The sequence below is a fragment of the Lissotriton vulgaris genome, chromosome 2_1, assembly GCF_964263255.1.
Source record: "Lissotriton vulgaris chromosome 2_1, aLisVul1.2, whole genome shotgun sequence".
Taxonomy (NCBI): Eukaryota; Metazoa; Chordata; class Amphibia; order Caudata; family Salamandridae; genus Lissotriton; species Lissotriton vulgaris.
In genome coordinates this window covers 812311060-812324155 of record NC_141687.1, presented here as the reverse complement: position 1 = coordinate 812324155, position 13096 = coordinate 812311060, and the positions used below count along the sequence as shown (strand labels likewise).

At 49.7% G+C, this 13096-nt stretch overlaps 1 protein-coding gene across 2 annotated transcripts in view; it reads right to left on the bottom strand.

Annotated features, from left to right (window-relative positions):
- The window catches only part of RBM45 (RNA binding motif protein 45), a 453234-nt gene extending 445679 nt beyond the window's left edge, over nucleotides 1–7555 (bottom strand). Inside the window, exon 1 of one of the 2 annotated variants that reach the window (XM_086956199.1) lies at nucleotides 6489–7555. In XM_086956199.1, coding sequence (XP_086812325.1) covers nucleotides 6489–6770 — 282 coding nt within the window. In that variant the 5' untranslated portion in view covers nucleotides 6771–7555. The remainder of the gene's footprint in view (nucleotides 1–6488) is intronic. The other variant, XM_086956200.1, reaches the window with a different exon arrangement.
- Nucleotides 7556–13096: the final 5541 nt, after the last annotated feature.

Here is a 13096-nt window from a genome sequence, read left to right as displayed (position 1 = left end):
CTGCTGATTGGTGTCCCTTCACTTACGGGGCACCTATTCTTATTTGTGTGGTTAAAGACATTAGATGGTCTTTCTAGTTTGCACAGCTCGTTGGGCACTAGATTCTGTAACTGAAGGAAGCATTTAACAACAGCTTAACAACATGATATATCTTTTATTTTACAAGCGGATATGACATCAGCCCCCGCTTTACACCATTTGCTAGCATCTATAATTGCTCTCTACGATTAAGTCCAGGCACGATATGGTGGATAATTCTTGTTTTTGAATTTATTCACCTTTTTAGAGCGGTGCTTCACCAGTCCTGAGCCGTAGCCAGGCGGGGTGAGGTATATACTTCTTACTAATCAGGTAAGAAGCATCCTGTGAAACTTGAAATGGTTCAATTTCCACGAATGTTGTTATACACTAGTCTGGTCAGTGTGCTTGTACAGATCCCGAGACATGGACTGCACCTACGTTGATGATTGCAACAGGTGTAATATACAGGCTTATTTCGGACAGGGACGGGAGATTAGCTCATGCCATGCTTTTTTATTCCAGCCCACTGCTGATTATGTGAGAAGATCCGGAACAGACACACCTGGAGGTTCAGGTGACTTTTCTGTGTTGTTCCTTCATTTTAATTTTTTCACTTAATTTTCACATTTGGTGTCTTTGTTTGCAGTAGCTGTATAGTTGATGTCCTGAAGAAAGCAAGGCTATTGGCCAGTATTTGCTGAAACATGTCGACCACGTTACACCACTAGACAGGTCATAGCTTTACCCTGTCTTGGCTATTTTTTAATATTGGTGCTAGGAGCTGTACCCTATTAAATTATCTTTTTGCTCCTTAAAACCAATTTTACTCACTCCCTTATACTTTTCCTGGTTTTCCTTGCACTGCACACCACATTCCTTTTTATCCCTGTCAGTTACTTTACCAACACATATGGTCTCAACCAGAACACCAACACTTACTAACTAACGGGAAGGTTCACCCCTTTCTGCTAGAAAACCAAGATCTAGTATAGTGTTGGTCCTCGGAGCCCCAAATGATGAAGGGCGGTTCCGAGTGGTGACTGATGGGAGCCAGAGACCAGACACTGATCTTGATCTGGCATGTTTTACATCACTCCTCTCTCAGTCATATGGCGAGTGGGAGCGCTACACCGTCTCTGTCTCTGATAATTAGCCTGTCTCACTCTTGACCCTCTGGTACCCTTTGTGATTAATGTTAGGTGGGCATGTATTCAGAGCCGGTCATTAAACTGCCCATGGGTCCCCTTTACTGTATGTGGTTTGAAAATGTATGGGTATGCCAAAAGCCGATAGAGGAGAGAACAACAGGTCTAGGCCGACCTAAAAACAACGCTCTGCTTGACAGAGACGCTGTTAGATGAGCGGATATATGTAGTAGTAGGTGAATGCATGGTGTGCGCATCTCCGAAAGGAAGCTTCCAAGACTGCGCTGATCTCTCTCCTTCCCCTTCTCTCTCTCCCCGCCTGATCGCTCTCCTTCTCCCTTATCTCTCTTCCCCTTCTCTCTCTCTTCCCCTCCTCTCTCACCCCTTCTCACTCTCTCCTCTCTCTCCTTCCCTACTCTCTGCTCTCTCCTTCCCTACTCTCGTGCTCTCCTTCCCTACTCTCTCTCCTACTCTCTCTCCCTACTCTCTCTCTCCCTACTCTTCTCTCTCTCTCTTCTTCCCTTCTCTACTCGCTCTCTCTTCTTCCCTTCCCTACTCTCTCTCTCTCTTCTTCCCTACTCCCTCTCTCTTCTTCCCTTCTCTACTCGCTCTCTCTTCTTCCCTTCCCTACTCTCTCTCTCTCTTCTTCCCTACTCTCTCTCTTCTTCCCTACTCTCTCTCTCTTCTTCCTTCCCTACTCTCTCTCTCTCTTCTTCCCTACTCTCTCTCTTCTTCCTACTCTCTCTCTCTTCTTCCCTTCTCTATCTCTTCTTCCCTTCTCTATCTCTCTTCCCTTCCCTACTTCTCGTGCTCTCTCCTTCCCTACTCTCTCTCTCTTCTTCCTCTCTCTCTTCTTCCCTCTCTCTCCCTTCCCTACTCTCTCTCTCCTTCCCTACTCACTCTCTCCCTACTCACTCTCTCCCTACTCACTCTCTCCCTACTCACTCTCTCCCTACTCACTCTCTCCCTACTCACTCTCTCCCTACTCACTCTCGCCTTCCCTACTCTCGCCTTCCCTACTCTCGCCTTCCCTACTCTCGCCTTCCCTACTCTCGCCTTCCCTACTCTCTCTCTCTTCTTCCCTTCTCTCTCTCTTCTTCCCTTCCCTACTCTCTCTCTCTTCTCCCTACTCTCTTCTTCCCTACTCACTCTCTCTCCTTCCCTACTCTCCTTCCCTACTCTCTCTCTTCTTCCCTACTCTCTCTCTCCTTCCCTACTCACTCTCTCCCTACTCACTCTCTCCCTACTCACTCTCTCCCTACTCACTCTCTCCCTACTCACTCTCTCCCTACTCACTCTCCCTACTCTCGCCTTCCCTACTCTCGCCTTCCCTACGCTCGCCTTCCCTACGCTCGCCTTCCCTACGCTCGCCTTCCCTACGCTCGCCTTCCCTACGCTCGCCTTCCCTACTCTCTCTCTCTTCTTCCCTACTCTCTCTCTCTTCTTCCCTACTCTCTCTCTCTTCTTCCCTACTCTATCTCTCTTCTTCCCTTCTCTACTCTCTTCTTCCCTTCTCTACTCTCTTCTTCCCTTCTCTACTCTCTTCTTCCCTTCTCTACCTCTCTTCCCTTCCCTACTCTCTTCTTCCCTTCCCTACTCTCTTCCTACTCTCTCTCTTCTTCCCTTCTCTCTCTCTCTTCTTCCCTTCTCTATCTCTCTTCTTCCCTTCTCTATCTCTTCTTCCCTTCTCTATCACTTCTTCCCTTCTCTATCTCTTCTTCCCTTCTCTATCTCTTCTTCCCTTCTCTATCTCTTCTTCCCTTCCCTACTCTCGTGCTCTCTCCTTCCCTACTCTCTCTCTTCTTCCCTCTCTCTCTCCTTCCCTACTCTCTCTCTCTCCTTCCCTACTCTCTCTCTCCTTCCCTACTCTCTCCTTCCCTACTCTCTCTCTCTTCTTCCCTACTCACTCTCTCTCCTTCCCTACTCTTCTTCCCTACTCTCTCTCTCTCCTTCCCTACTCTCTCTCTCTCCTTCCCTACTCACTCTCTCCCTACTCACTCTCTCCCTACTCACTCTCTCCCTACTCACTCTCTCCCTACTCACTCTCTCCCTACTCACTCTCGCCTTCCCTACTCTCGCCTTCCCTACTCTCGCCTTCCCTACTCTCTCTCTTCTTCCTACTCTCTCTCTCTTCTTCCCTTCCCTACTCTCTCTTCTTCCCTTCCCTACTCTCTCTCTCTTCTTCCCTACTCTCTTCTTCCCTACTCACTCTCTCTCCTTCCCTACTCTTCTTCCCTACTCTCTCTCTCCTTCCCTACTCTCTCTCTCCCTACTCACTCTCTCCCTACTCACTCTCTCCCTACTCACTCTCTCCCTACTCACTCTCTCCCTACTCACTCTCTCCCTACTCTCGCCTTCCTACGCTCGCCTTCCCTACGCTCGCCTTCCCTACGCTCGCCTTCCCTACGCTCGCCTTCCCTACGCTCGCCTTCCTACCTCGCCTTCCCTACGCTCGCCTTCCCTACTCTCTCTCTTCTTCCCTACTCTATCTCTCTCTTCCCTTCTCTACTCTCTTCTTCCCTTCCCTACTCTCTTCTTCCCTTCCCTACTCTCTTCCCTACTCTCTCTCTTCTTCCCTTCTCTCTCTCTCTCTTCCTTCTCTATCTCTTCTTCCCTTCTCTATCTCTCTTCCCTTCTCTATCTCTTCTTCCCTTCTCTATCTCTTCTTCCCTTCTCTATCTCTTCTTCCCTTCTCTATCTCTTCTTCCCTTCTCTATCTCTCTTCTTCCCTTCCCTACTCTCGTGCTCTCTCCTTCCCTACTCTCTCTCTCTTCTTCCCTCTCTCTCTCCTTCCCTACTCTCTCTCTCCTTCCCTACTCTCTCTCTCCTTCCCTACTCTCTCTCTCTTCTTCCCTTCCCTACTCTCTCTTCTTCCCTTCCTCTCTCTCTCTTCTTCCCTACTCACTCTCTCTCCTTCCCTACTCTTCTTCCCTACTCTCTCTCCTTCCCTACTCTCTCTCTCTCCTTCCCTACTCACTCTCGCCCTACTCACTCTCGCCCTACTCACTCTCGCCCTACCTACTCTCGCCTTCCCTACTCTCGCCTTCCCTACTCTCGCCTTCCCTACTCTCTCTCTCTTCTTCCCTACCCTCTCTCTCTTCTTCCCTACTCTCTCTCTCTTCTTCCCTTCCCTACTCTCTCTTCTTCCCTTCCCTACTCTCTCTCTCTTCTTCCCTACTCACTCTCTCTCCTTCCCTACTCTTCTTCCCTACTCTCTCTCTCCTTCCCTACTCTCTCTCTCTCCTGCCCTACTCACTCTCGCCCTACTCACTCTCGCCCTACTCACTCTCGCCTTCCCTACTCTCGCCTTCCCTACTCTCGCCTTCCCTACTCTCTCTCTCTTCTTCCCTACTCTCTCTCTCTTCTTCCCTTCCCTACTCTCTCTTCTTCCCTTCCCTACTCTCTCTCTCTCTTCTTCCCTACTCTCTTCTTCCCTACTCACTCTCTCTTCTTCCCTACTCTCTCTCTCTCCTTCCCTACTCTTCTTCCCTACTCTCTCTCTCCTTCCCTACTCACTCTCTCCTTCCTACTCACTCTCTCCTTCCCTACTCACTCTCTCCTTCCCTACTCACTCTCTCCTTCCCTACTCACTCTCTCCCTTCCCTACTCACTCTCTCCTTCCCTACTCACACTCACTCTCTCCCCTTCCCTACTCACTCTCTCCTTCCCTACTCACTCTCTCCTTCCCTACTCACTCTCTCCTTCCCTACTCACTCTCTCCCTACTCACTCTCTCCCTACTCACTCTCTCCCTACGCTCGCCTTCCCTACGCTCGCCTTCCCTACTTTCTCTCTCTTCTTCCCTTCCCTACTCTCTCTTCTTCCCTTCCCTACTCCCTCTCTCCTTCCCTTCCCTACTCCCTCTCTCCTTCCCTTCCCTACTCTCTCTCTTTCCCTTCCCTACTCTCCTTCCCTACTCTCTCCTTCCCTTCCCTACTCTCTCCTTCCCTTCCCTACTCTCTCCTTCCCTTCCCTACTCTCTCCTTCCCTTCCCTACTCTCTCCTTCCCTTCCCTACTCTCTCCTTCCCTTCCCTACTCTCTCCTTCCTTTCCCTACTCTCTTCTTCCCTTCCCTACTCTCTCCTTCCCTTCCCTACTCCCTCCTTCCCTACTCCCTCCTTCCCTACTCTCGCCTTCCCTACTCTCGCATTCCCTTCCTACTCTCTCCTTCCCTTCCCTACTCTCTCCTTCCCTTCCCTACTCTCTCCTTCCCTTCCCTACTCTCTCCTTCCCTTCCCTCTCCTTCCCTTCCCTACTCTCTCCTTCCCTACTCTCTCCTTCCCTACTCTCTCCTTCCCTTCCCTACACTCTCCTTCCCTACACTCTCCTTCCCTACACTCTCCTTCCCTACTCTCTCTCTCTCCTTCCCTACTCTCTCTCTTCTTCCCTACTCTCTCTCTTCTTCCCTTCCCTACTCTCTCTCTCTCTCTCTCCTTCCCTACTCTCTCCTTCCCTACTCTCTCCTTCCCTACTCTCTCCTTCCGTACTCTCTCCTTCCGTACTCTCTCCTTCCGTACTCACTCTCTCTCCTTCCCTACTCTCTCTCTCTTTGCCACTCTCTCTCTCTCTCTTCTCCTCCCCTTCTCTCTCTTCCCCTCTCCTCTCTCACCCTCGATTCTCTCTCTCTCTCTCTCTCTCTCTTCGTCCTTCCTTCGCCGCCCTCCCACACTTCCCCCCAGCACGTACCGTAATCTTCCAGGCTTCAGGAGGCGGAAACCTCGGCGATACCTCTGTAGATCGGAACACCGTGTGCCGGTAATACGCCTCCCGCTTACGTACAAACGCTGGGAATTGGACAGGTGTATACATGCAGCGTAGGAAGGGGGTGCTGAAGCCTCGGGTCCTGGTTCAATCGTCGCCAAAATGTAGCGAAGGCGGTAGGCAGGTAAGTACAGGTTAACAGAAGTTTATTGGAGGTGTAGGTGAAGCGCACAGGTAAACGTCCTCCCCAGCAGGATCCACCAACTGACTTTTCCCTCGGATTCTAACCTAGCATCAACTGTGTGGCAGGCTACGTCATAATGCATAGAACACCAGGCACGAGACCCTACGATGCCACAATGCCCGCGCTCAATCAATGAAGTATTACAACCTACCTTGCGATTATCCGCCCCCCTTCACCAACAATTTACATGCACGTGGGCGGGAGGGCTCTTTTTTATAAAGGAGGATACTGGTGCAAATTGACATGACGATAGCGTAAAGTGAAATGCAGCTACTGCTCAACGAAGTGGAGAAGACAGGCAAAGTGGAAGCAGAAGAGGGAAGCAAACAATGAAAGCGGGAGGGCCTAGGCATCTCGCCGTGAGGGGCCGGTCCTTACCTTGATGGGCTTGGTATGGTCGCTGAGGCTCTGGCCGTGCATCTCCTCCATGGCCAGGCAGGCCTGGGAGGACTTGGCGTACTTGACAAAAGCGATCCCCTTGGACTCTTTAGTGTGCTTGTCTTTCACCACCCATATATCTTGGATGTCACCGAACTCCGAAAAGCGCCGGCGGATCACATCCTCCGACGTAGACTTGCTGATCACAAGGAACACACGGCTATTGGGGGGGTCGTCCAGACTGTCCGATGACAGTCGGAAATTGGAGCCACTTTCATCCATGATGAGAGGGGAGTCGGGCTCCGTGCAGCTGCACGCCTCACTTCTCAAGAAATGCGCTTACTGCAGCCCTGCTTCTGCAATAAAAGGGCGAGTGGCGTTATGCACCCTAGTCGGTACTCACGCGCCTTTGCTATGCATGCGATAGGCTTGCAAGCAACTCTGGATCTTGTTTGCTGAAATGGAAGACGGACTAAGCACTCGTTAAAACCAGCTTGCACGAAGATGCAGAAAAAGGACAAAGACCATGCTCGCAGGACTAGCCTCAAAGAAGGCGGACATTTTGGAAGATGCGTGGTTTAGTGTATTTCTACGCAAAGGCACAGTGAAATCATAGTTTTGCTTTAATCGAATCCTTAATATAATGCTGAATTTTAAAGTCACTCAGTAAGGTAAACATTGTTATGTGGTTTGTGTTTTCTTTTAATAATTTTACAATCCGGTAAAACACATCACATATTTGTATAGCTTATTTAAAAAGATGTCCTTTTTGTTTAGTAAAGGTATACTTTTGAAGTGACGGTTGAAGAGAGTTCCTACATGTCATTAGAAATGCATTTTACTGATGATTAGGAAGCTGCCAGATAGGCATTCCTTTCTTTTCAAAGGCACAAATGATCGAACATTAAGGCCCCAGAACAGCGCTAGCGCACTAGTGCCATCTGCAGGTAGGGAAAAGAAACGTGCAACTGATTTTGGAAGCCTGTAGTGTTAACATGTTAAAATGTATTTTAAAAAACACATAGACGGGCTTTGGCGCCATCCAGAGGAATGTTGCTTTGCTTTCAATTCTCTTCAATTCAATAAATCTTTATTCGGATACATTTGTTGTGTCCATAAAAGCACAGGTCAAAAAATTAGTTTGGGGGCGTGGCTTGGACGACAATGTGGACGGTCGTCTAAGTCCATCAGCTCCGTACCCCTGAGGGAAAAACAACCCGCCAAACGCGCCAGATCTGGAACCTAAGCGAAGAATGAGGCAGGGGAAGATCTAAACAACAAGGCAACCAACAAGAAAAGAGAAGAAAGCGGCCAGAAAACCAAGAAACCAGTACAGACGTTCAAGACGGGGAGGCAACAACACGAAGCACAAAATGGCGCCCTGAGGCTATTGGAAGCCAGCGGAGAGGGAGAGAGATAGGAGAAGGTAGCGGGCACAGCGCCGCAAGGCCACCCTCGCCAGACAATCGCAAGCGCAAGCGGTGACTCACTTTGATTTGCAGCAAAATGCCAGGCAACGATAACGCCCGCTAAAAAGAATCTGCACAACGGAACAACGGAACCCCAGTGATCAGCGCAAGAACGGCAATAAGCCTGCACATCGACCCAGCGTCCCACCTGACAACGCAAAGGACAAACCTACCGATTGAGGCAAGGTTTCAAAACCGGAAGGAGCTGTGGAGAGGGCGCCATTGCCGGAAATCTTCACCGACACAGGCGGAAGCGGAAGAAGGGGACCGGAAACAGCGAAGCGGAAGTGCGGCCATCACCGGAAGTGCCCACACGAACGAGAAAGCGGCAGGGACGGGCACTGAAGGCACTGAAGGCTGCGCAGTACTCCCCTCTCAAGCAGGTACAGCGAGAAACATAGGAGATACAACGGAAAACGGAAAAGGAAGTGGGACCGTAATCGGAGGCAGCGACCAACCAGGGAAGAGCGGGTCGGAGCGCGCCTAAGATCACGGAAGGGCGGCCGCCATAAGACTCCGACGCAAGTAAGGAAAGATGCAGAAGTGACACCGGAGGCCGCGCAGCAACCCTCTCTAAAGCGGGGGACAGCGGGACACAGCGGAGGAGCAGTGGGGAGCTCCCAAGACCGCCTCCAAGACAGCGAGGGGGTCAGAACGAGGAAGGGAGCACCAAAGACTGCAGCGAAGTGCAAGGGACAATTAGGCAGGTGCAGGCTACGGTAGCCAACACAGAGGAAGGGCGGAGCCTCACACACAACCAGAAGCAGCCACGGGACACGGCCTGCCGGCACCACCAAAAGGCACTGGTACCATGGTCAAGCATCACTAGCGGCCAAGAGGTGAGCGTGGAGGTGTAAGGAGGAAGACAGCGAACTAAGGACTGGTAGTGCACAAAGGGGGAGGTTAAGACTGCACCAGAGCAAAATAAACGTGAGTGCCAAGACCGCAGATAACAGAGCATGGAGGGAATACTGGTCCATAAGAGCAGAGCAGCAGCCGCCCCAAGTCAAAAAAAAAAAAAAAAAGTGGGTCAGGCAGCACTCGACAAAGCCACAACCATAATCACCTCAGATAGCGCCGCCCTCACGCCAGGAGCAAGCGGCCCAAAAAGCCGCGAAAGAGACAAGGCACACGCTGGCAGGGCCCAAAGCAAAGACAAAAACAAGGCACATCAGAGAGCCCAGCAGATATAGATCTCAGGGCATCCACGCACCGACGCCAAAAGCAGCAAACTTACCAAAGGAGGACCAAGCAGGGGGGCGGCTAGACAGCATCCTATCTAGGCGGGGCATGGGAACAATGGCAGGCAACGAGGGGAAGATGCTTGAAAAAAAGCCCAAAATAGACAATCAAGGCTCCCCTTTGAAAACAAAGGGTGAAACAGTCACCCTAGAAACAATCCTACGGAGAGTAAACGAAGGCAACGAAGTTGGGAAAGAGACGAGGCTCAAAGTGGAGAACATGCAACTCGAGATGGCGGCTATAAGAGCGGAAATCCACAAAACGAACACAAGAATAGAAGCAACAGAAAGCCGAATAAGCACAGTGGAGGACGAGACAAGTGACAACACCAAGGCCATAGCGGAACTGCAGAAAGCCACGAAAGCCATACAAAAACAGCTAGCGGAGAAGGACGACAGAGCAAGAAGAGGCAACGTAAGGATCCTGGGAGTGCCGGAAGGGGCAGAGGATGGGGCGGGCTCATGCGCAGCCATGCTAGAGGAGATGATCCCCAAACTAACAGGCATCACCTTTGATAGAAGGTTCGAGGTGCAAAAAGCCTACAGAGTGCCAGCAGGAAAACCAACAACAGGAAGGGGGCCAAGGGCAATAATATGCAACCCGCTCAGACTGAGCAAAACAGACGCCATCTTTGCCTTTGCCAGGAAAAACCAGAACCTAATGTGGGCAGGAAGCAAGATTGTACTAACCCAAGACTACTCAAAACAAACGGTAGAGTCAGGAAAAGGGTTCTTGGCCCTCAGAGAAACATTGCGCAGAAGAGGCGCTACCTTCGGTTTCGTCGGCCCTGCCAGGTTCAAAGTAACAGATAAATGGAAAACAATGATTTTTGAATGCCCAGAAGAACTAAGGAGCTACCTGAAAGGCCCACCGGTGGAGGAGATGGAGGATAACAAAAGCCCCGGAGCAGCGAAAAGAAGCGCCTCACCAGACGAGAACAGGCAATCTGAATAGGACACACTACAAACACAAGACAACATTTCTACCTCATAAGACCTAAGACAGCAACATGACTACACATCAAGGAGTTCCAGCAGTCTGTGGCGAGAACAACACGCCGCAGGACAAACAAGGCACAACTTTGAACAAGACGATCGGAGAAAGAACGTGCCGTGGTTTTCTTTTTCTTCTCCCATACTACCTCAAAGACTAGACCAAAAGAATGAAACAAACTCTACCTCAGGGATGATGCGGGGCGAAGGAACTTTGTCGTCGCACACCCACTCTGCAAGTAAGGGAGGGGGGGAGGTGGGAGGGAAGGGTGGGGGGGAGGAAGCGAGGGGAACGGGGGGGAGCGGGGAGCATATACATGGGCTTACTTTCTATCATCTTCTCTTCTTCTACTATTTCTTCTACTATTTCTCTTTCTATACACTCACATGTAGGAGCAGCACGAGCGGGCGTAGGGAGATGGATCCACACACAACAATGAGACCAAAAGTACGCAGAGAAAGGCCACTTACACCGCGAGATACAGAGCAGCGTAAATGACAAACAGCAACCAGAGTAGCATCGCGTCTGACATTAAAATAGTGTCCCTAAACGTCAAAGGGCTGAACAGCCCGGTGAAAAGGAGGAAGGTGCTAGAACACCTCAGGAAACTTAAAAGCGATATATATGTGCTCCAAGAAACGAGATTGGAAGTAGAAGATATAAAGCGCATAGGGGCCAGTTGGATAGGCGAGGTGCTGGGATCACCGGCACAGAATAAGAAGAATGGGGTAGTAACAATCACTAGCAAAAACTCCAAACTAGAAGTGGTAGACTCCCAAGCAGACTCCCAAGGAAGAACGCTTGTAACATCTCTTAGAAGAGCGGGAGAGACATTCCATGTGGCAAACATATATGGTCCCAACAGCGAAGACAAACCATTCTGGGAGGGGGTAGGTGCACAACTGTACACCCTACCGCTAGGGGACCTAGTGATCGTCGCAGGAGATATGAACCAAGTTCTTGACCCAGCGATTGACAAGCACCCACATAGACCAAGCCAATCAACAAGTAACCCCAATATCCTAAAGAACCTCTGTTCCAAACTAAGACTAAGAGATCCATGGCGCCTAAGCAACCCAGATGCCAGAGAATACACATTCTACTCCAACCCACACAACTCATACAGCCGAATAGACTACATCCTAATGTCTGAAACACACACCCACCTCATAGACCACACAGAGATAGGACCGAGAACAGTATCAGATCACTCGCACATAAGCCTAAGCCTATCTGGCAAGTACAATGAAAGGCCAACCCGCAGATGGCGATTCGATGACAGTCTACTACAACACACATCAGCGAAAGCCGAGATAGAAGAGGCGATAAAAGAATATTTGCTAATGAATGACACACCAGAGACAAACAGGGGAGTACTATGGGATGCCCTGAAGGCCACCATCCGGGGAACAGTCATGACAATCAAGGGCAGGCTGAACAAAGGAAGGAACAAGAGAATTGAAGACCTAGAGAAAGAGATTAAAAAGCTAGAGAACAGCCATATAGCCAGAATAGAAGATAAGAACACTCTCACGAACCTGACCAAACTGAAGTACGAACTTAATAGAATACTGAGTGAGAGAGCAGGCACCTGGATTAATAAATACAAATCTATCAACCTATGCACTGCAAACAAGGCAGGCAAAAACCTAGCATCCTATCTAAGGGGAAAACAGAAACACCACACAATAGGAGCCATCAAAGACAGACACAGCAAGTCCCAAACTACAAACAAAGAGATTCTAGAGGTCTTCAGAGACTTCTACGAAGGACTATACACCAAAGATGAAACGCTAAAGGAGGATGGAGGCAAAGAACTGCTAGAGAGCATAACCACACCCACACTATCAGACCGAGAACGCGACATCCTAGAACTGACCATAACGGAGGATGAGATAGAGAAGGCAACGGCAAGCCTCAAAGACAATAAGGCACCGGGGCCAGATGGTTTCACAGCTGGCTTCTACAAGCAGTACCTACACAGACTCAAACCCACAATGAAACAGGTATTCACGGAATGTGTCCAGAGCGGACGCATGACACCCTCAATGGCTGAGGCAAATATAATTGTCATACCAAAGGAAGGGAAGGATAGAACTGAGGCGAAGAATTTCAGACCGATCTCCCTCATAAATGTAGACTGCAAGATCTACGCAAAAATACTGGCCAATAGACTCAACGCATACCTACCCAAACTTATACACAACTCCCAAGTAGGTTACCTCAAAAACCGCATGTCACACGACAACACGAGACAACTATGCCACATAATTAACCACTCCTCCCGAAGCAACAACGCAGCAGTCATGATAGCCCTAGACGCTGAGAAAGCTTTCGATAGAGTTTCATGGCCTTTTTTAGATCAATGCATGGGGAAATTCGGGATAGGACCGGAATATAGGAAAATGATGATGGCTCTATACGAGGACCCCAAAGCACGGGTGGTGGTCAACGGAGGCACATCAAACATACTCAACCTGGGAAGGGGAACGAGACAAGGCTGCCCTCTCTCACCAGCCCTATTCCTATTAGCAATAGAACCGCTCCTCACGATGATCAGAACGAACGTGGATATTGTGGGGATACCAATAGGGGAAGAAACCTTCAAGCTAGCGGCATACGCGGATGATGTACTAATAGTCACAGAAGACCCAGAAAGATCCATTAAAGCACTGACTGACACCATTGATAAATACGCCCAGGTCTCGGGGTACAAACTCAACAAAGATAAATCAGAGTGCAAACCTTTAAACATCCACACAACAAGAACGGTATTAGGAACGTCCGGACTAACATGGCAACAGAAGCCCATAAAATATCTGGGTATCCTCTTTGAGAGAGACCTAAGAACGACACTAGAACACAATGAACACGCAATAATCCAGAAAATTAAAGACAAAGTAG